This window comes from Osmerus eperlanus, chromosome 26, assembly GCF_963692335.1.
Source record: "Osmerus eperlanus chromosome 26, fOsmEpe2.1, whole genome shotgun sequence".
Classification (NCBI taxonomy): domain Eukaryota; kingdom Metazoa; phylum Chordata; class Actinopteri; order Osmeriformes; family Osmeridae; genus Osmerus; species Osmerus eperlanus.
This window is the reverse complement of record NC_085043.1, coordinates 5,502,235-5,523,026: the sequence shown is the minus strand read 5'-3', so window position 1 is coordinate 5,523,026 and position 20,792 is coordinate 5,502,235. Positions and strand designations below refer to the sequence as shown.

Sequence of the window (20,792 nt, the reverse complement as noted above, 5' to 3'; positions counted from 1 at the left end):
CAGCACCTTTGCAGTAATTCTTTGGCAGTGGTCTCCCAGATAGCTGGAGAGGGAGCATCCGTGAGCGTGGGCCAGAATTCCTCCGCTATCAGCCAGCCTTAATCGCCTTAGGGCCTGACGAGAGAAACATGTTTGGGGAGAGAAGAGAGAAGCCTCGCCCCCCCCCCCCGTCCCTCTCCCTCCCTCCCTCCCTCCCTCCCTCCTCTCCCTGCCTGAGCTCTGTTGACAGGGCGGGGGCCGAGGGCAAGGGGAGGTGTGCTTCTGTCAGCCCATGTCTGTGCCCCCCAGTCCCAGCTGGACCAGATTAGGCCCCGTTGTCTGTGGAGCTGTGGCTGTCAGCTGCTCCGAGGCACCCCAGAAAAGGTGCAGGGGATTTGGGTTCGACTCAAACTCCAGCCCCAGGCTCCGCTCGGGGGCCCGCTACTTTTTGGAGATTTGATCAAATGCAACATTGACAGAATACAAAGATCAACATTTTGAGTACATGAAATAAAGACTTTTTAAAAGGCAAACTGCCCCACTCTTCCTGCCAGGGGGGCTTCATTTCCCCTCAGGCTCTGGAGTGACTGATAGAGTCCCCTTCTGATGATGTCATGCTAGCCGTGGATAATGAGAGAGGGAACGCTGGAAAAAGAGAGAGTAAGAGTCAGAGAATGACAGGAAAGGGAGGAAGGAAGGAAAGTAGGAGAGAGAAGGAGGGTTCTACCACTGGCACAGTAGGAGTAAGGCCTCTTGTGCCAGGCGTGTGGAAATGGGCATCCATTAATGGCCGCTCCTCGTGTGTGTGTGTGTGTACAGCCATGGAAGCGTGTTTATATATTGCCGGGGCAGGTGGTGCGTCTTGTTGACGGCCTTGGGTTTCCTGCCGTGCAATCAGATTCCGGAGAAGAATGTGTTAACCACATCCGACTCGGCTCTGTATCTCTCCCCTCGACTGTAAACAACTCCATCCTACTGTACGCCACGCTGCCAGATGATACGCGCGGCGCGTTCGGAGTACAAGTCGGCTGGACGCTGTGGGGACTTTTTTTGGGGTCCCGAGCGCGATTCGAGTTAGAGAGGGTGTCTTCCTCGTGTCTGTTGAAGGGACTCCTTCCTTCCCTCGCACGCACTCATACGCACACTTTCTCACACAGACGCACACCTACACTTACTCAGGCGGTGTGTGTGTGTGGGGGGGGGGGGAGGGTGTGGGAGGGGAGGTTAATTGTGGTGTGACCCCGCTAATGTCTTTGCCTGGCTTGTTATCTTGATTGGGTGATTAATTCTAAGGCTGCTCTCCCCACTTTTCACACACACACACACACACACACACACACTCTCTCTCTCTCTCTCTCTCTCTCTCTCTCTCTCTCTCAGACACACACAAACACACACTCTCTCTCTCTCTCTCTCTCTCTCTCTCTCTCTCTCTCTCTCTCTCTCTCTGACACACACACATACTCTGTCAAGCCCTCCTGAACTTAGGAACCCCCACATTCCTTCAGCCCCAAGGCTTCTCCATCACACTGCCTTTCCTTTTCTCTCTGCCTCTTTCATTTTCACCTCCTCCCCTCCCTCCTCCCTCCCTCCCTCCCTCCCCTCCCTCCCTCCCTCCCTCCCTGCCACGCTCGCTCTCTCTCTCTCTCTCCCCTAAAACTCCCTCTCTTGCTCAATTTATTTATTTTTCTCACTCCATCATTCTCCCGGCTTGTCTGTCGTCCTGTCCTCCCCCTCCTCCTTCTCCCTCTCCTCCCTCGCTCGCTCGCTCTCCTCCCACGACGTCTGACCCTCTCCTTCCCTCCCTTCTCTCTCGGCCTGTTCCTGACTCGATCCCTCACATGCTCTCTCTCTCTAACTCGGTTCACTCTCTGTCGGTCTGTCTCTGTCTTTTTCTCTCCCCGTCTGTCTCTTTCTTTTTTTTGGTTGGTCTCTCTCTCTCTATTAGGCCTCTTTCTCTCTCTCTTTCCACCACCCCGAAGGCGGTTCTGAGCATGCTCGGATGGGCACCTTTATGCTCCAGACACCTCTCGTTTCCTCCCCCCCCCCCCATTCGTATCAGCCAACCAGCCTACAGGAGAGAGGGGGAGAGAAAGGAAGAGGAAAAGACAAGATGAAGCTTGATAGAGGGAGAGAGCGAGGGAAAGAGAGAGAGAGAGAGAGAGACAGGGAGAGGGAGAGAGGCAAGGTTGGATCTGAGAACATTTAGAGGACGAGCAGTCTCTCTCTCACACACACACACATACACACGCGCTGGTTCTGGCTGTCCCTGTTTGGGCACGATGAACGTGGCCTGATGGGAGCTGATAAGATAAGGAATGCTGCCGCTGAGAGAGGAAGCACCTCTCCAACCGGATTGGTGGAAACGAGACTGTGGAGCTATATGGAAGAAACACACACACACACAGCATAACCTAGGACTTAGGACTAGGGTTGAGAAAGGGGAGGAAAGGTTTGCAGATGCATTGACCCAGGATGAACGGGCATGCCTGTTCAAGCCTTCTGTTGTCTCTCTCTCCCTCCCCTTCTCTCTCTCTTCCATCTTTCTCCCTCCCTCTCTCTCTCTCTCTCTCTCTCTCTCTCTCTCTCTCTCTCTCTCTCTCTCTCTCTCTCTCGCCCCCCTCCTCCCACACACAGACACACATGTTGCACTCGACACTATAACCCACACACACATACACACACAAACACCTCTCCCAGGGTTGATGCAAATGGTGTGTGTGAAATCCCAGCATTCCATTTGTCCCAGAGCTTCCCGACAGTTCTACTGCAGGAAGGAGAAAGCGCGCGCGCGCGCGAGACCCTGTGTGTGTGTGTGTGTGTGTGTGTGTGTGTGTTTGTGTGTGTGTGTGTGTGAGGGAGAGAGACCGTTTTGTTGTATTCCACCAGAATCCTATCCTCGAGGTAGAGCAGAGAGACTAATGGCTTGCAATAAATGCTGAGAGCTGCAGACAGCAAGCTTTGTGTTGAGCCGTAGTGGAACCACCTCACCCTAGCACCGCTTGCTTCATTTTATACTTGCGTGTGTGAGAGAGAGAGGGAGGGAAAGAGAGAGAGAGGGTGGGAGGTTGGGAGGGAGGGAGGAAGGGAGGGAAAGAGAGAGAGAGGGTGGGAGGTTGGGAGGGAAAGAGAGAGAGAGAGGGTGGGAGGTCGGGAGGTTGGGAGGGAGGGAAAGAGAACTAAAGAGAGAGAGAGAGAGAGACCCATCCCAACCCTACAACTCTCCACGTCTTCTCTCCAACCCTCACATCCATCTGACACCTTTGCAAAAACAGGCTCTGAAAATGGGGGTTGGTATGTACCCTACGTGTTTTTTTTTCTATCAGTGAGTGTGTGCGCGTACGTGCGCGTGGATAAGGGGGCTGGTGAAAAAGTATAGTGTTGTCCAATATTTTACAACACACACAAACACTGTACAGGAACAAAAATGCAGGAACTTCAAGGATCAACCAGATGGAGACTGATATTATTGATCCTGGCACACTGAGAGAAGAAACCTAAACCAATCAACTTTCAGCTGAATTGAATCAGATTATTGGAGAACAGATTTAGGCTGTCGGTGTAGCGCATCAACACTAGATGACATAACAGCTGAGAAAAGACGGGATGTCTTAATGATATCTTGAATTTATGATATCTTTCCCTCTCTTCTAAGTCTCTCTCTCTCTGCCTCTCTCTTTCCTCTCTCTCCCTGTTGTGAGTAAGAAGGTTGTTTGAAATTATGGCTAACCTTGATAGAATATGAAATGGCTTTGGGATATGTGCGTACACACACACACACACACGTGGACTATATGGGCTACGTAACTTTCACACGCTACTTCAGTAAAGAGAGTAATCATATAGGACACAATCAGTGTCATCATTCCGAAAACACTTTTTATTCAGCAATTTGTTGCAGTTCTTTATTGGGAACAGGCACCTGAAGCTCGCTCTCCCACACCCTCTCACTTTCTCCCTCTCCGCCGTTCTGCTGACTCCAGGAATTATGATCTGTTTCCCGTCCACAGAAATAATAGAATGCAGGAACAGGGGAGTGGGTGGGGGAGGGGGTGTGACCTCCACCACCCACCAACCAGCTTTTGGAACAGTATTGAAGGAGTGGAGGTCCACTACGGTTAATGAAAAAGTGTGTGTGCGTGTGTGTACATGTGTACCCATACGTCCGCGCGCATTGTGCGAACAGATCTCTCTCTAGACAACCGTTTCCATGCTTTCTCAAAACTCCAAACAAATCAGACACTTTATAAGCTCGCCACACACACACACACACACTTGGTTGAACCATAAATCTGTCCCCCCACCCTCTGCGCAGGTTATCTTGACAGTAAGTACTTCACATATACAACTCTCCCCCAGGCTGAGGGGAGCTTTGCCGGTGGGCACTTACCGTATCTGCAGCTAGCCGCCTCCTGCTAGCTAGCCGCGCTCAAGAGCGTTTAAAGTGTGTGTAGAGTGTGTCCTCTGCCACGTAAATATTTATCACAGAGCTCCCCGAGGAATTTTAATGAGCGTCGATGGCGAACAATTATCACTTGACGGAGAGAAAGGGGAAGAGAGGGAGGGAGAGAGGCCCGGTGTTTATCGAGAAAAGTCGACTCAATAATAATATTTTCATGTCAAAAGACCAATCAGGCAAGCTTGTTGACTTCTGCACTGCTTAGATATGGGTACGATGTGTGTGTGTGCCTGTCTGTGTGTGTGTGTGTGTGTGTGTGTGCGAGCGTGCACCGAGGCACGCACGTATGCGTCTGTGTGACAGGGCCACCCTTTAGAGGTCAGTTCACACATTGTGAATCGGCCCGGGATGTATAGAGAGACGAGGGAGGAAACCTGAGACATAACTCACCCACCCACACACGCACGCACGCACGCACACACACACACTGGAACACTCCGCCTCTCACTGGTGGGATACTGAACTTTGGCATGTACAGGGGGGTGTCTTCTCTCACAGGGAGTCCTGGGGAGAGAAACCAACGACCTCTCTCTCTCTCTCTTTCCCTCTCCTCAGTCTCCTGAGCAATTCTCCCTCTCTTTTTTTTTACTAGGTCCCCTCAGAAATGTGGGGCTTGAGACATAAAACAGCTCTGGAAAAGAGAGATAGGAGGACTAGATGTGACTGGTGACAGGCTGTTCAGCTGACAGAAGAGGTGTCCTTTTAATCTTCACCTTTGACACGCCGGAATATAGGAACCCTCACAGCCGGTCATTTCAACAAACCCCTAGAACACATTTGACCGTCCACATGCAAACACGGATCGTTATTTTCAATCATGTATTTGTCCAAATTCTACCGAGCCCCCGGTTAGCTGGCCAGTCACACGGCTCCCTTGTTGAGATCGGGGTTGCGTGCGTGGTCCGGCATCTAGGGCTCCTCGGGGCACCTCGGACCGTGGAGTCCAGACCCTCTCTCTGTCTCTCTCTCTCTCTCCATCTCTCTCCCTCTTCATCTGTCTGTTTGATGTCTCTTTATGTATCCACTTGACCGCCATCGTACAAATACCAGAGGCCCTGTTAGTAGCCTTCCAAAACCACATCACAGTCTGCAAACTGGTCCCGTTTTTTCCTCTGTGTGTGTGTCTGTGTGCGCATTCGATCTTTGATCTCCGAGAGGATGTTTGATGTATCTTCAGTGGCTCCAACTTTGCCTGTTCTCATAGGAACTGACGACTCGGGACTTATTTTCATCCCTGCTTTACGTCTACACACACTCATGCGCCCTCACACACACACACACACACATTTATTAAAAAAAATAAATAATTGCCAGCCTGTCTATCTCTAGGATCGTATGTAGGGTATGTTTGCGTGTACATGTGTGTCAGGTTTGGTGTGAGTGTGAGTGTGTGTGTGTGTGTGTGTGTGTGTGTGTGTGTGTGTGTGTGTGTGTGTGTGTGTGTGTGTGTGTGAGAGAGGGAGGGTTGTGCCAGGACAACTGTGATTTATTGACAGGCCTCTCCGTCTCTCGGTGATACCAGAATTCCGCGCCGGTACATACCAGCTCAGAGTGCCTTAACTGCCTATGTGCTTTATGGAGCGTGATCACGCCCCATCTCTCACCTCGGACGGCGGGGCGAACGACAAGCGCGATGAAGAGTAGGAGGAGGAGGAGGGATTCGGGGGGGGGGGGGTGTCGTCGTTCGGCGAGATCCTCCACGACGGCAACTCGAACGGATCCCCCCTCCGCGAGTTCTGAGGGGGGGGGGGGGGGGGGGGAGCTTGGATAACCACGGAGGAGACATCCGTTACTCGCGACGTCTCCGGGTTCACACTCTCGGAAGCAGAGCGGAGACGAGCGTGTGTTGACGCTGGCGTCGGGTCCGGAAGAGGAGGGAGAGGACTGGTGTTGTCAGGTTTTTATGTCACGGGAGGGGGGGGGGGGGCGGGCGGGCGGTCTCTTTGGCTCCGTACGTACGTGGCTGTCCCACCTCCGGCGCCCCCCATGCCCTGGGCTTACCCAGAATGCACTGCAGCGTTTTTTATGGAGCGTGACCCCCCCCCACACACACACACACTGACACCCCCATGTCTTTACTCGCTCAGGTCTTGCATCTGTATTGACATGTGGGGCTGTGCGCTTTTCCAAGCCGACGTGAAAGTCCTCCCGTGCTCGTGGTCACTGCGGCATATTTGCTCGAACGTGGACGGAGGTTTCTATTTTAAACAGGACGTACCGCCAGCTTGGGTTGCGTCCTAAATCGACTCCACATGACGATTAGGCCGCGTCGCATCTGTTAGCAGTTCGTGTCGAATTATTCGGAACATGCACTGTTTAGGGTGATTTGGGCTCCGCTCTTGTTAGCCGTTTTTTCAGGCGTCTCCTGTTCCAACCCTCGCCGCGCTGGGGTCTGTCCGCAGATGGGTGGGCGTGTGCCGTCTGCGGCGCGGGGGGTCCGGCCTTCACCTGTACCCCCCCCCCCCCCCCCGACGCCGGGGAGTCCCACGCGTCTGCTGAGTGGGCAGAATTGAAACAATATGGCCGACCCGATCCCGCGGTCTGCGTTTGGTCATTAGTGGGATGTGGGTGGTGTGCGTTCCACTGGAGGTGTTCGCCGCTTGGACGTGTGTGTGTGTGTTGTGGGAGAGGGGGGGGGTTGTCAACACTGCCCCCTCTGGTCATATCGTGACTCATGCGTGAAAGGGAGGCATAAGGGATTCTCCTATTACTTTTGAAAAGTTATTTTCCCCTTCCTGTACGATACCATGTTGTCCACAGGAAATCATTGATTTTCCCAGTGATAGACACAGTCTGTTTTGTCTTTAGGTTTCCCAAAAATGTGAAACCTGAAAAATACAAATGTGGCAGATTTGTTTGGATTATATGCTGTCCTAATGAACATAATATGACTGCGTAGCTCCATGAAATGTGATTGTTGCGTTCGGCCCTATGACAATCGTCTCCAGTGCAAGTCAAATAAATAGAACGTGGGAGTGGGTGTGGGCACACGTTCATAAGCATTGTGTACTGTGTGTGTGTGTGTGTGTACTGTGTGTACTGTGTGTACTGTGTGTGTGTACTGTGTGTGTGTACTGTGTGTGTGTGTGTGTGTGTGTCTGGTGATGAAGCCGTGTGACTGAGTACCATCGAGCTGTTCTGAGATGTGGGTCCTTGATTTCTAAAAGGCTCAGCTATGTGTATTACCCTGCAGAGCCAGACCAGACTCTCACTGCTGGGAGCGTTCCTCTCTAATAACATCACCCCGAAAAGACATTTTCAAGTGTTTCGGTGTCAGATGGGGGGAAAATAGCGCTCTTTCTTTCTGTCTTTCTCTCTCTCTCTCTCTCTCTCTCTCTCTCTCTCTCTCTCTCTCTCTCTCTCTCTCTCTCTCTCTCTCTCTCTTTATATATTCTCTATTCTGCTTGCCATGGAGACTGCACTCAATGCTCTGAAGAAGAACGCGCCAATCTGATTAGCAGTGCAAAAGTATGTCTTCGTGTGAACCGGCGTAGATATGAATAAATGGTCTCTATAAATGGACTAAATAATGACAATCCACAGCAATCAGCGCTGCAGTACAGATGAGTATCTGAAACAAATAAATGATGAGAGGGAAGGGGGGGGGGCGAAGATAAGATATTAAGACAGTGGGAGGAAGAGAGAATGAGAGAAAGCGGGAAAGAGTTATTTTTCTGGTTTCTTTGGTGGTCCCAGGCCGGGTCTCGGTAGAGTTTGAACCCAGAGCAGAACACAACGGGGAAGGGGGAGGTTGGGGGGTGGGGTGGTGGAGGGGCTACACCACCAGAGTCCCACAATTCATCATGCTTTGGCACCGACGGGGGCCGTCTGGACAGGAGGGAGGGGGGCCGGGATTGATGTCCAGAGAAGACGCTGTGACCTCTTCCCCCCCCCCCCCCCCCCCCCGAGAGAGGAGATGCTGGTGTGTGTGCGTGCGCGTGTGTGTGTGCTTTGCGCGCGTTTGTGTCTGAACGTGACCGAGAAAGGCAGGGATCGATAGAACGTCGAGGGGTCGGCTCGGCGACATGCCCTGTGGAACTGAATGCCTTTATGAGAGGACATCTTGACTGAACTCCTGGCTGTTGAATCGCCCCCTTTCCCATTCAGTGTTCTGTAGTACCCATGAAACATGACCGATGTGGACGTTTTTTTTTTCTCTTCTTCCCTTTCTTCTTGTTCTCTCCCTGTACATCTCTGTCTAGGACTACCTGCAAGGCGACAGCACTAAGGCAGAGCAGAAGTTGGGCTGGAAAACCAAGGTTTCTTTCGAGGTGGGTGGTACTCTGCATTTTGTGTTGCCGTATTATGCGTGGGTCTTGGTTTTGTATCGAGTTGTTACATTGTTTGAATTACCGATACCTGTGTGTGTTTGGAGAGGGGGGGGGCATATACACTTGCATCATTCTGGACTGCTTTGATGTAAGGTCCTTCCTCATTTCCTGTGATGGCAATCCAGTGATTACAACAAATAACTGGGAGCAGTGAGCCTAAAGAATAGCTCTAAGTTCGCCAACAAACGTGCTGACCAGTTTATTTTATTGAAAGACGTTTGTTACCTCGGTCACTAGCAAAATAAACCCCAACATGACACCTTTATTTATATATACATACATTTTTGGAGGGATAGGCCTGTATGGGCCCACAAAATATATATTAATGTCTAACGCCATTATATTTTATTTTGTTGCAAAATTTTCAGCCTTCGTTTATTTACCGAAACTGACTCTAGGCGTTATTTAATGATTGTGTTCACTTTGAAATATTTTTCTCGAACTTTGTACCTTGCAGGAGCTGGTGAAAGAGATGATGGAATCGGACATCAAGCTCATGAAAAACAATCCGAACGCATAATGTTCATCCAAAGAAGGAATTTTGCTGCTCCACACTCCAGCCCATCAGCCAGTGGATATCGTCTCTGCGGTGGAGAGTTTTAACCAGAATTTATAGTTTCTGTCCCAAATGGATTGATTTAGCCTTCTTTTCTGTCATTTGTCGTTTTTGCGCCAACGGTGGATAAAGATCATTCGATGCCTTTTTGTCATTCCTTGTTTCTGTTTCTGTTATCTTCTTGTTATGTTTAAGGTGATTAGAGGGATACCTCTTTTTCGTAGCCTGTGCTATAAAATATAGAATGTTAAGGGTGTATTTATATTTGTTTTTCCACTGATCATTGCCTAGTCATGACGCATTTTTCACTTTGGATAAATGCAGTCAAAATATGTGTTGGGTTATTTTATCACATGATTTTCTATGTGATCAATTATTTGAAGGTGTATTTGCATATAAGATATTTAAAATGTAAATCTGAAGGTTTTGGTATTAAAAATCCTATTAATTGTTTTGGCGTTTGTGGTCTTCACTGATATTGCACTGTCATTTAATTCACATATCTGTAGCCTAGTGTGGAATATAGAACGAGCATAATATTCAAACAAACGATGTTTTGCATAAAGTTACGAAAAATGTGTTTGCATGTGGTCACACCTTCGAATTAATGACAAACTATTGGCCTATTTAGAGACAGACCCTCAACTTGAGGTTATTTAAGTGCTCTCTGAGGTCCTGCACTATACAGATTGCCCAGAGGTTGCCTGAGTCTCTATAGCATTTTTCTCCCCGCCTTAGGCTTTCCACACTTTCCCATGTATAAATGGGCTATAGCCTATGCGTTTCCGAGAACCTTAAATCCCACTCCGAAAATACGTTTCGTTGTAGTGATATTTGTTGATGCTATGTCCAAATCCACGCTCACAAAATTAAATGCTTGTGTGCGGAGAAATTCACTTTGATCTCTGTTGAAAAATATTTAGGGGTAAAGCGAAGAAATTACAGCCAGGCCTAATATTAATTATTTAGTTACTGTTGTGAAAAACAACCCATGGGTTCTAAGGATAAGGCTATAGCCTACACAGGCAAAAATATTTGATTAAATAGGATACTTCGTTCACATGGGTAGGCCTGTTTTTTTACAAAATGAATGGAACATTGAGGGTTTCAAAGAAGGCACAGGGGGCAAGCTTGCCTTTTCCTTTTAAGACACCTAGAACATTTAAACTCGCAGTTAGACCGTCAGAGACAGCACTGCGTCTGTGTGGACTCGTAATTGGAAACAGATGGCGCTTTGAGGTTGGCCCTGGAACCCAACTGCGAGCAAAAACACACCAGTTTCCACTGTGCCGGGTCCTCCTCGCGCCTCTCACAGGTGCACGGGCCGCGCGCCGCCACTAGCTGTCCTGCTCCTGACTCCTGCGGCTCGGTTTTCAGAGCTGGAAGGAATCCGAGGTTGGGAATGTTTGTGGAGTTTGTGTCTTTGCATTTCTGTTTATTCTCCACCAGAAGATTAAAAAATGTCATAATCAACTGCCACTCAAACATTTGTAGGCTTATAACAAATTATAAAGAAACTGCTCATACTTTATGGATAAGTTTGTTTGATCTTGCTATGCATAAACAATCCAGATTTAACGCGCCAACGATTCAGCCTGCCTGTATATAGGCTTTATCATTATTGACTGAAATACACATACATACATGTCGTTTGAGACACAAAGACAAAAGTTACTTTTTCACTGCAAGCCTATATAAAGTTGTTTTATGATACTGGCCATCATGTGTCCTCTCAACTTTAGTAGGCGTATTTGCAGTAGACTTAAAATGTATTAAGTGTGATATTTCGTGTAAAGTTGTAGATAGAATTGTAGAGTTAGTAGGACTAGTTAGCTTCACACCCAATAGAAAGCAAAAATAGTGGTGATATGTTCCTATGAAAATACCGTTTTGCTATAGGCCTAGACTTAAGGAAATGGCACCCATAATAGGACTAACTCATCTGAACCTTGTTACTGCTTAGCATTTCTGACATTCTCCACTGCTCAGATAAATAAACATGGCGAGGGAGGAATTGTTTGGAAGGAGAACAAGGAATTGCGTTTCTCCTTGGATAAAACACTGAGACTTCTATCCAGACGTTTACAAAGTAACTGTTATTGCGGAGCATGGAAGTATGATTAATCCAGGTTTAAAAAAATATGTTCCAAAAGCTGAAATGAAAATTTGCTTCATCTTTGACATGTCAAACCATTATGAGAATGTAAAAATAAAATTGGGCATAATTCTTAGGCCTATTTGAAAACGTCAATATGTATTTGGTGTATAGGCCTACCTCGTTTTGAATTGCAGCAAAATAATGTAGCCTATACAATCTTCCCCAAATTATTACCAGAGTTTTGTAAAAGGCTAGTCATAAACCTTATAGCTGAGTTTTTGCCAGCTGATGGCTATTGACTGTGACTAGTGTTAAGTTTTATGATCACATCAATTAAGATGCAAACACGCCTCATTTTGTTGAGCATACAGGCAAACATCACTAGGCCGCTGGAATTCTGTCAACGGCGGTCGCCAGAAAGCATTAACTCCTCGGTTCTGAGTCCCATCTTGTCTGCACAGGACCGACCGAGACGACAAAACGCACACGCAGCGTTTTGAACACAAGCAGCGGTTCAAATCCTTAAAAAAATAAGCTGCTTTAAATTTAAAGTAGCCTAAGTTCGGTCGTCGATGTTTTGAAGTTGCGAGACATAAAAAAAAAAAACTTAGGATATACTTATTTTTGTAGGTTATTTAAAGTATTCTTATTGTCTCTTCTTCCCTATAGCCAAACCGTCTTGGTAATTTATTTTCATATGTAGCCTCGTTCCATAGGTTGTTTCTTCAACAGTTTTGTCTCACAACCAGTTTACACAGCTTACACAGAGCAATGCACCTTGTTAATTGTACGGTCAAAGCCTGCAGGATTTAAACATTGGGAATATTCAATTCAACAATTTTACTTAGTAGCCTGTTCAGAAAATAAACATAAGATATAGCATAGTCTAACGTTTTAAGATAGACTGGTTAGCCTACCCATGGGATTTTGTTTATGTATATAGATCAGTCATCGGCAAACTTTTATTTCGCAGTTTGTGCACATAAAGTGGGGGAGTCTTTCATTTAACCCAAGCAGCTAAAGCGGGTGCTCATAATGGCAGCTTCCCTTCGCCTTCTCATGAAGCATTGTTGACATCCTCCCCATTGACCTTCGCCTCGCGCTCTGCCTTTTCCGTCACATGAAAAATGATTCTGCGCGCTGATTGAGTTTTATTTCTTCCTGACCTGGCTCGCTCGTGAGAGCTCCATCAATCTTTGCGTGTCTCTGAGACGTTTGTTTATTGATTAAGAAATAATATGCTGATCTTTCGATAAGCCTGCTTTTTGTATTTGCCCATAGCTCAATCTTCCGTATAGGATCTTGGAAGATTAGATTATCTGCTTAAAAATATGTTTTAATGTCCAGGCCATACGGCAATAATTGGTAGGCCTATTGCTTGTTATTGACAAGTAAGTATTGTGGGTGCCATATTAGCATTGTTTTAGAAACACACAGTAACTTTGTTCAGCACTAATATGCAGACTTCCCTCGGGAGTAATTATGCGGTGTGGCTTTCACTCATTCTATTCTCATCCAATACTTGCACAAGTGCAAGCAATCACAACAAAGCCGTCTTTTCACTACTTGCGTACCCAAAACGTGCCCATGCACGGACACACCTGCACCACATTTGGGCCTCAGAAGCATTGGTGTCAGACAGTAAAAATGTATCTTCCACTCCCCCTGAACTTAAAGGCCCGCGGGCTGGCGGCTCAGCGTGGAGGTATGCATTACATTCGCTCCTCTCATGCGTTTGACTGAGCCTCAGTCACTCAATGTAGAACTCAGAACCCCGGATGCACATGCTTGGACAGAGACTGTGGAGGATATTGTCACTGACACAACAAGCATTATGTAAACCCTTGTACACTCAATTTACAAGCAAATTGCAGTAGCTGTAATGGCCTATCAATAAGTCTATACAACTTTGTTGAACCACACACACAACGGGTCTTTATTTTGAAACAGTCAAAAGTTCTCATTTAATAACTGGTCTATTTATTTCATTTAGTTATTATCTTTTACTACGGTTATTTCAAAGCTCTATTTTAGTTGTTTGGGGGTATTTATCATGCGTATTTCTTATTTAATTTGGCCTAATGTTGTAAATATGATTAGAAGAACCACTGGTTCTACACTAATTATAATCCTCATAACGGTCATACTACTACAGATAATTATCTGCCTAATATTAGCAACTAATGATAATACTAATTTTCGAATATTGCATAATATTTGTTGTTACTCGTGTTTGTTTTACTGGGTTTAAGCAACAGCATTTCGATCCAATAGTCTTAACCTATAACGCCAATTCCTCGTCTATTAAGAGTGCCTGTGTGTGTGTGTGTGTGTGTGTGTGCGTGCGCGTGCGTGTGTGGACGGACCTAGACAAATAGGCTAGGCCTATACATGTGCTGAATGAGTGGTAAGGAAAGGCGCACTCACTTTATATCATATTGGAGTTGCGGCAATAACAAAACATCTGGCAATGCTAACTTTTCAGGCATGCGTGGAATGAGCGTCAGTAAACACACGTGGTAGCTCCAAACAAGGGCTGCTTAACCAAGGAGCCACTAAACAGAGCTCGAGTCACGATCAATAGCCGTCCGTAACACAACACGTTTCGCCCGGCTTGTTGAGCGTACCCCGGGCCCGTTAAACTAATGAAGGCCCAAAGGTTAGTATGATGACAGAGAACTTCATCTGAGACACAAGAAGCAAGACTAATGTGGCGAAAGCCTGCAGGGTCGCTCATTGACAGTAGCCATTACTACATAGACAATAGGCACCCAAATGATAGCCAGACCTACATCTTCTGTTTAGCATCGATTTTAAATATATTGCAATACGCAATATATTTGCCTTAGAATACGCCATCATCTCAGTTTAGTCTCAACGCCAAATAGACGTAGGTTATGTCTAGATACATCTCACATGAGCTGCGGTTTAAATTAAAGGCCATGGGAACTGATTGTGAAAATTAATAATTATTTCCTGTTAATTCCCCGATTTTTTTCTTCTTTGTTCTATTTTAATCGGAATAATTATTTTATCCCATGCTGAAAAATGTCTTTCAATAATGCTCAAGGTTTATGCATGAAACTTTGGGGCGTATTTATTCAGTGTTATTTTGCTATAGGAAATAGGCCCATATCCTGGGAAAAAGTTATCTCATAGCCTTCTAATTGTCATCGAATGTTGCCTCTTTTTGATGCAGTTTACACATCATGAATACATCGATGCTGCAGCTTTTACGAGGTGGTATAAGGCCTAAAAACATGGTGATAATGTCGACTATAGGCTAAACGTTGCTCGGGTTCAAGACAACTCGCACAGGCCAGAGGCCCAGCACAATAGACAGTAGGGCCATATCAACGATCGCAGTCAAATTGGACAGGCTACTTTACCTTAAACGATCTAACCAAGCAGAAGCGAGCTTTATCTGTATACAAGAGAGTGGTTTGGAGAAATTTGGCAACATAAGTGGTCTTCTCATTTAAAAAGTTTAATTAATTTAAGCTGTTAAGAAATCAAGCCTATGGACCCATGTAACACATCTCCTTTTCAGTAGGCTACAAATGCTTTCTATTTATGACATCCAAATTAGTGAGAGGAAGGCTAATAAATCACTCAGATTGAAATCAAATAGAATGGCACTTTATTAAACAAACAATGCAATGCCTTCAAAATACTTTTACCAAATAGGACACAAATTTATTATAATAAGTTGGTATACTACAAGTTTCCCTCTTTTTACTTAAAGAACAATTACAGAACAATTCAAGGCAGCTCAATTTGGAAACACTTCTGTTGTTTGGTCCACAACGTCCAACCACTCCCTTTACTAAAATAATAAGTTACTATAGGCTATGTCATTTACAATTCACAACTTTACATAATGTAGAGGGTAAAGCATTTTTTTAAACAAAGTTCTCCAAGGGAGAGAAAAACTTACGTGTTATTCGGTGTTAAACACGCCTCACAAACAGAGCAAATCTCTTTGAATCTTATTTCCATTCGGGGAGAATGGAGGACCGTGGGGCAGTTAGAGTACAAAAAAAGGAAATTATATATTAAAGTTGTTCATTTAAGTTGAGCATCGTTCTTTCAAAACTTGCTGCAGTCATAAACAAAAGCTCCCGGAGTGCGATAGATGGACTGGCCGGTGGGAAAGGCCATCTGACAGCTATTATTCCCGTTGACTGGAGAGTTATTCAAACCGATCCTCTGTGATTCAAACATCTCGCGCACCGAATGGAAGTTCTGCTGTTGGGGTGGGTAGCTTGTGCCCAGATGACTTAGGTCCCCATACCAGGACGTGAGTCGGCCCTGATGAGAGTGGTGGCCGTCTTGGCCCGTACTCAGGTTGCCGTGCGCAAGGGGGGAAGTTGTTGTTGTGGAAATTGAATAGTCGGGCAGGTTCTCGTCCACGGTAGTGGAAGGCGCGAGGTGGCCTCCACGGTCCCCTGCGTACAAGCTCATGGCTTGCATGTTGCAATGGTAAGTCGCGTTAGAGTTTGTGGAGATGGTGTTTTGATTACAGGGTACTGAGCTGTAGGCGGACGCCTGGTTGGGAGAATAGTTAAGTGACAGAGATGGTGGTATACCTGTTCGAGAGGATGCTACGAGAGGCGACGTGAGCTCCGTGGTGCCCTGAGGCGAACCCCTAAGAGAGGTCATGATGTTATCCACGCTGAAGCCCTGCGCTGCGGCTTGGGCATGGTGGTGATGCTCGGGCCCGTCCATGCTGAGAGACCGAGCAGAGGGCACGCTGTGTGGGCTTCCCGTGGACATGCTGCTGCTGCTGTCAGGACTCTCGATCTTGGGCACGGTACTTAGGGTGGGTGACGCTGCTTGTGGCGGGGTCGAGGTCCCGTTCTCCGTTTTGATGTCCTGAATGCGCACGGGCTGTGTGCCCTGGCCGGACGGCTCCTGATCTCGGCCTGGTGTGCGCCCAGCTGGGTCTTTTCCCGGCCTTTCCCGGTCATCTTTGTCCTTCTGTACGTCTTTCTTTTTGAACCGTCTCCGTCGTCGCAGAAAGCTCCCGTTTTCGAACATGTTGTAGGAATCTGGGTCCAGGGTCCAGTAGCTGCCCTTGCCGGGTTTCTTATCGTCCCGGGGCACTTTGACAAAGCACTCGTTGAGGGAAAGATTGTGCCGGATGCTGTTCTGCCAGCCCTGTTTGTTGTCTCGATAGAATGGAAACCTCTCCATGATAAACTGATAAATCCCGTTCAGGGTCACCTTTTTGTCCGGTGAGTTTTGTATAGCCATGGTGATGAGAGCGATGTAGCTGTAGGGGGGTTTGACCATGTCTTTGGGCTGATGCTGAGGGGTGTACGGTCCATAAGCCCGGGCCATGCTAGCCGGGTACTGGTCGTGAGCCGCATGAGAGTACATGCTCATGGGCGCAGGCATACCGGTGTATCCACCGCCGGCCGCGGCCCGGTAGTAGCTCTGGTCACTGCTAATGTAAGGCACAACGCCCAGAGAGTTGGGACTGGAGACCGAGTAGCGCGCCTGCATTCTCTCTTTGCCTCAGCTTCCTTGAATGCGTAAAAGTACGAAGAAATCTCCAAAACGTTAGCAGCAGTGTAAAGCTCCAGTTTCTTTCTGAGTTTGAATGTTCTGTTCGCGCAGGGACCTTGAAGAAATCCTTTTCAAAATACAGCTCGCCAAAGTGACTCGAGTGAACGCTTCGCGCAGACTGCAAATGCGAACATTTGGGAAACTAGTGAGGTGAAAGCATGAGTCGCATATAGGGAAAGTCTTTTACCCTCTTCACATTTTCCTCTTTGACTGCTTAGGCCGCTCCTCCTACTCTCCCGAATGTGCTCGAGCATCCAATAAGACGAGTCTTCCCAGTGGCCACACACACACAGCAACGAAATAGGGAGAGGTGTGTGGGGAACTCCCTACTCATAAGATAACATATTTGGTAGATTAAATTGCTTAGATACAAACGTTTCATATTGAGCAATTGTAATTAATGGCCTCGAACGTTAAATGGACTAACTCTGGAGAATGGTTAACTTAAATAATGTAACTCTCAGACATTAGCAGCATTCAAGCATCGAAGCCTCAAAATTAAAGAAACAAATTTAGAGGTTTTGAAATCTACACTGACTCCAAACGACTGAATTTGACTTGGTAGATTAACGTTGTAATTGACTGCCTATAACACAGGTAGTCTGCCAGACCGAGACAGAAAATAATTAATGTCGGACTGTGCTTGAATTGATCCAAAATGTGACAGCCCTATACCAAATCCGATTAAATGTGTCGATACAAGTGAGCATACAATCTTTTTCTTAAACAGATTCAAATTTGTTATGTCCTCAGTGTACATGAACTGAAAGTGAAAAAGCACGGTGAGATAAGCATATTTAGTTGTTCTGCTTTATTCTACTGATATTCTTGTCCACATGTAGGCCTACATTCTAACGCAGTGTGCGTCATGTCTTTATCAGCGCGCTGAAATCGAAGACATCATCCAGTCTTTTTTAAGTGTGACATAACCTGTTTGATTTCACTGATTGATAGTTTCATTGTCCTCCGGGCAGTTTGAAGCATTTAAGTTCTGAGTAAACATTTGAATTAACACCACATGAAAGAATATGGATACCCCCTTAGTCCCTGCTGTGCGCCAGGGTTGTAGGCTATGTGTGAGCTAATTAAGGTTAAATTAAGATCATTTGGTCCTGAGAGGATCAGCACGGGGTGACGGAGGTTGTTGTAAGATGTAAGAACATGCACGGTGAGAGGTTTGGAGTTGACAAACGGTGAGCATGAGGACCTTCCAAGTTTCATTCTTGAGTTCTCTGAAAAGGTGCCGTGCCATCCACATTCCACAAGTTTATTGTGTCACTTTCTTGTGTGGAACGTGAGATGACTTACAATAAAATAGGCCTACGAAGTTAAAACGAGATTCCCTTCGATAGATCATGTTCAGGTGAACACCAAAGTTATAAACGAATACAAAGTCAAACCATAATATGTCAATGCTGATTTTTTTTATATATCATTAACGTATAGGCTATAGCCTATGTATGATCACATTTACGAGCAATTAGCTTATTTCATATTCCTTAATGTGACATATAAGCCATATGTGTAGCTTTACTTTATTATGTGTGTATTTCATCAGCTCATATAAAATTAATAAAGACCCCCTGAATGTATCTTGACACATTACTGCATCTGAAGAAGTGCTGCAATGATGACAAACCCCAGTTTAGAGGCTGGTCAGTGAGGAATGTTGCTATAAGATACGTTGATAATAATACTGTTTAAAATGTACAATTACAACCTGTAACATGTCTAATAATTCACGAAGATAGCTCACTAATCCTAACAATTGAGACAACTCAATTTGATTCAGGCCTGTAAATTCGAATACAAAATGGTCATCATAGAGTTTCATAAAAAATATTGCTACATTAAATTCGTTTTTTTTGCATGCCTTACAAACTCGTGGAGTTTCATTTATGGTTTCATAACATTACTATCAAAACTATTTCATAAGGATCTATGTCACGTAGTCTAATCCTTAAAGCAATGTAGAACATATTAAAGGATAATTAGTCAATTATGAACTGTTGTTGGGATACATTCTCTTTATTAAAAAATATATTCAACACAGACAACTAGCCTACAATAACATTCGTAATATATTTAGTTTGTTTTGTTTTGTCTATGAATGCAAACGATTGCGGATATAATCTCTCTTATTTCAGAAAAACTCAAGTACTCATTTACTCATGTGTAATAATGCTTTGCTCCAATCATTTATATTAGTGAGCCTATTTATAGAATATTTATACAGCATTGTGCATGGGGACCAATTTAATACCTAGGCTAGGCAAGTTTACAATCTAAATGCAAATACAGTTTTCTGAAGCTTTAGAAAATCCAGGACAACATTGCATTACTCAAACTTGAAGTGCATAGGCCTATAATTGCTTATCAAATGTATCAAACTGAAATCCCACATGAAAATTCGGCCTTAAAACGCATAAAGGAAGTAGACAAACTTTTTATTTAAAACACCAGCGTGATGCAATTTTGCGAACACTTCGCTATTTCATGATGAGTTAATAGGTTGCATGTGTAAAATATGGGATAATTAGGCTATGGATGGTGGGTAACTCGTTATCCATTAGTTATATGCTCTCAAAACCAGCGCTTCATTAAAAGATATAGAGCGACCCCTGTCGATCTTTCAGCGTTTAGTAATGGAAGTAATGTGCCTAATCGTCATAACCTTTTATAGATGTGATTTACCCATGGAATCTACATCAGTTTACAACCTAGCAGGCTCTATGTCAATTCAAAATGGTAGTGGCCACCAATTTCCTTGGACACAAAGTTGGTGTCCAAAGAAATGAGTTTAGCCGCAATTATAAAGGCGGTTGCTCGATGCTAAAGTAGGCCTATGATAACATCTGATGCCTGACTAACTTTGCTCATTGAATTGTTACACTGCACTGCCCTCATCAGTTTTGTTTGGTGAACTGCATTGCATGACGTTTCCACACATATAAACATTCAAACCCATTTTAAGAAAACTAATATAAATAGGTAGAGGCTAAGAAAATTATACGGTTACATATAATTCACGTAAATACTGTAAAATAATTACGCTGGACATCCCAGTATGGTAGGTTCCATGCCAGCTCAGAGTAGCCTACTGGAGAAAACAATAGCCTGTAATTGAAATCTCCACTTCCCATCCCTCCCAAATCTGACGTGAAATTAGGAGGAATGAGTTGAGTTATAGGTTGTAGTCCAAGTGAAAGTCTGAATATGAAACAGGTGTCAAATCTATCATAATGGCGCCACTTAGTGATGGTAACGCGTAAATACACTCTACTGAAAAATGCTGTCGGCGTGTCTGTTGAAACACTTTGTCACAGTCTGCTAGAGAATGCCCAGTCACATGTACTTTCATATATCTGTAAACAACCCTCCTCTCCGTTTATTTTTCTCACTGAACATATCAGCTGCAGCTCATTGGATACCACCCCCCACCCCCCCTTCACACCACCATCACCCCTTCCACACACACACAGAGAGAGAGAGAGAGAGAGAGAGAGAGAGAGAGAGAGAGAGAGAGAGAGAGAGAGAGAGAGAGAGAGAGAGAGAGAGAGAGAGAGAGAGAGAGAGAGAGAGAGCGAGCGAGCGAGTGAGGGAAAGAAAGAGTGAATCAGACTGGAAAACATTACAATGCGGCTGTCCAATAAGTGGGAGACCGAATGAAGTTGTTGCACATTTCAACGAGTCTGACGATTGCAACCAGTGTAGATCTTCGGACACAACTACGAAACTGCGAAACCCTACAGTTTCGTAGTAAAAGGTATGGTGACCATTTGCCTATGTGAAATGATC

General features: G+C 45.6%; 2 protein-coding genes across 2 annotated transcripts in view; one reads left to right on the top strand and one right to left on the bottom strand.

Moving 5' to 3' along the window:
• gmds (GDP-mannose 4,6-dehydratase) overlaps positions 1-9,778 on the top strand; it is an 18,502-nt gene extending 8,724 nt beyond the window's left edge. The window contains exons 5-6 of the mRNA XM_062452228.1: positions 8,641-8,709; positions 9,227-9,778. Of these exons, the coding sequence (XP_062308212.1) occupies positions 8,641-8,709; positions 9,227-9,289 (132 nt within the window). The 3' untranslated portion in view covers positions 9,290-9,778. The remainder of the gene's footprint in view (positions 1-8,640; positions 8,710-9,226) is intronic.
• A 5,262-nt stretch (positions 9,779-15,040) lies between these two features.
• On the bottom strand, positions 15,041-17,198 carry LOC134013046 (forkhead box C1-A-like). The gene has a single exon (XM_062452785.1). It carries the CDS (start codon positions 16,929-16,931, stop codon positions 15,513-15,515), a length of 1,419 nt encoding a protein of 472 aa, XP_062308769.1. The 5' UTR covers positions 16,932-17,198; the 3' UTR covers positions 15,041-15,512.
• Positions 17,199-20,792: the final 3,594 nt, after the last annotated feature.

Excerpts from the sequence above, each read along its gene's own strand:
- LOC134013046 (XM_062452785.1), bottom strand. The coding sequence starts at position 16,931 with ATGCAGGCGCGCTACTCGGTCTCCAGTCCCAACTCTCTGGGCGTTGTG.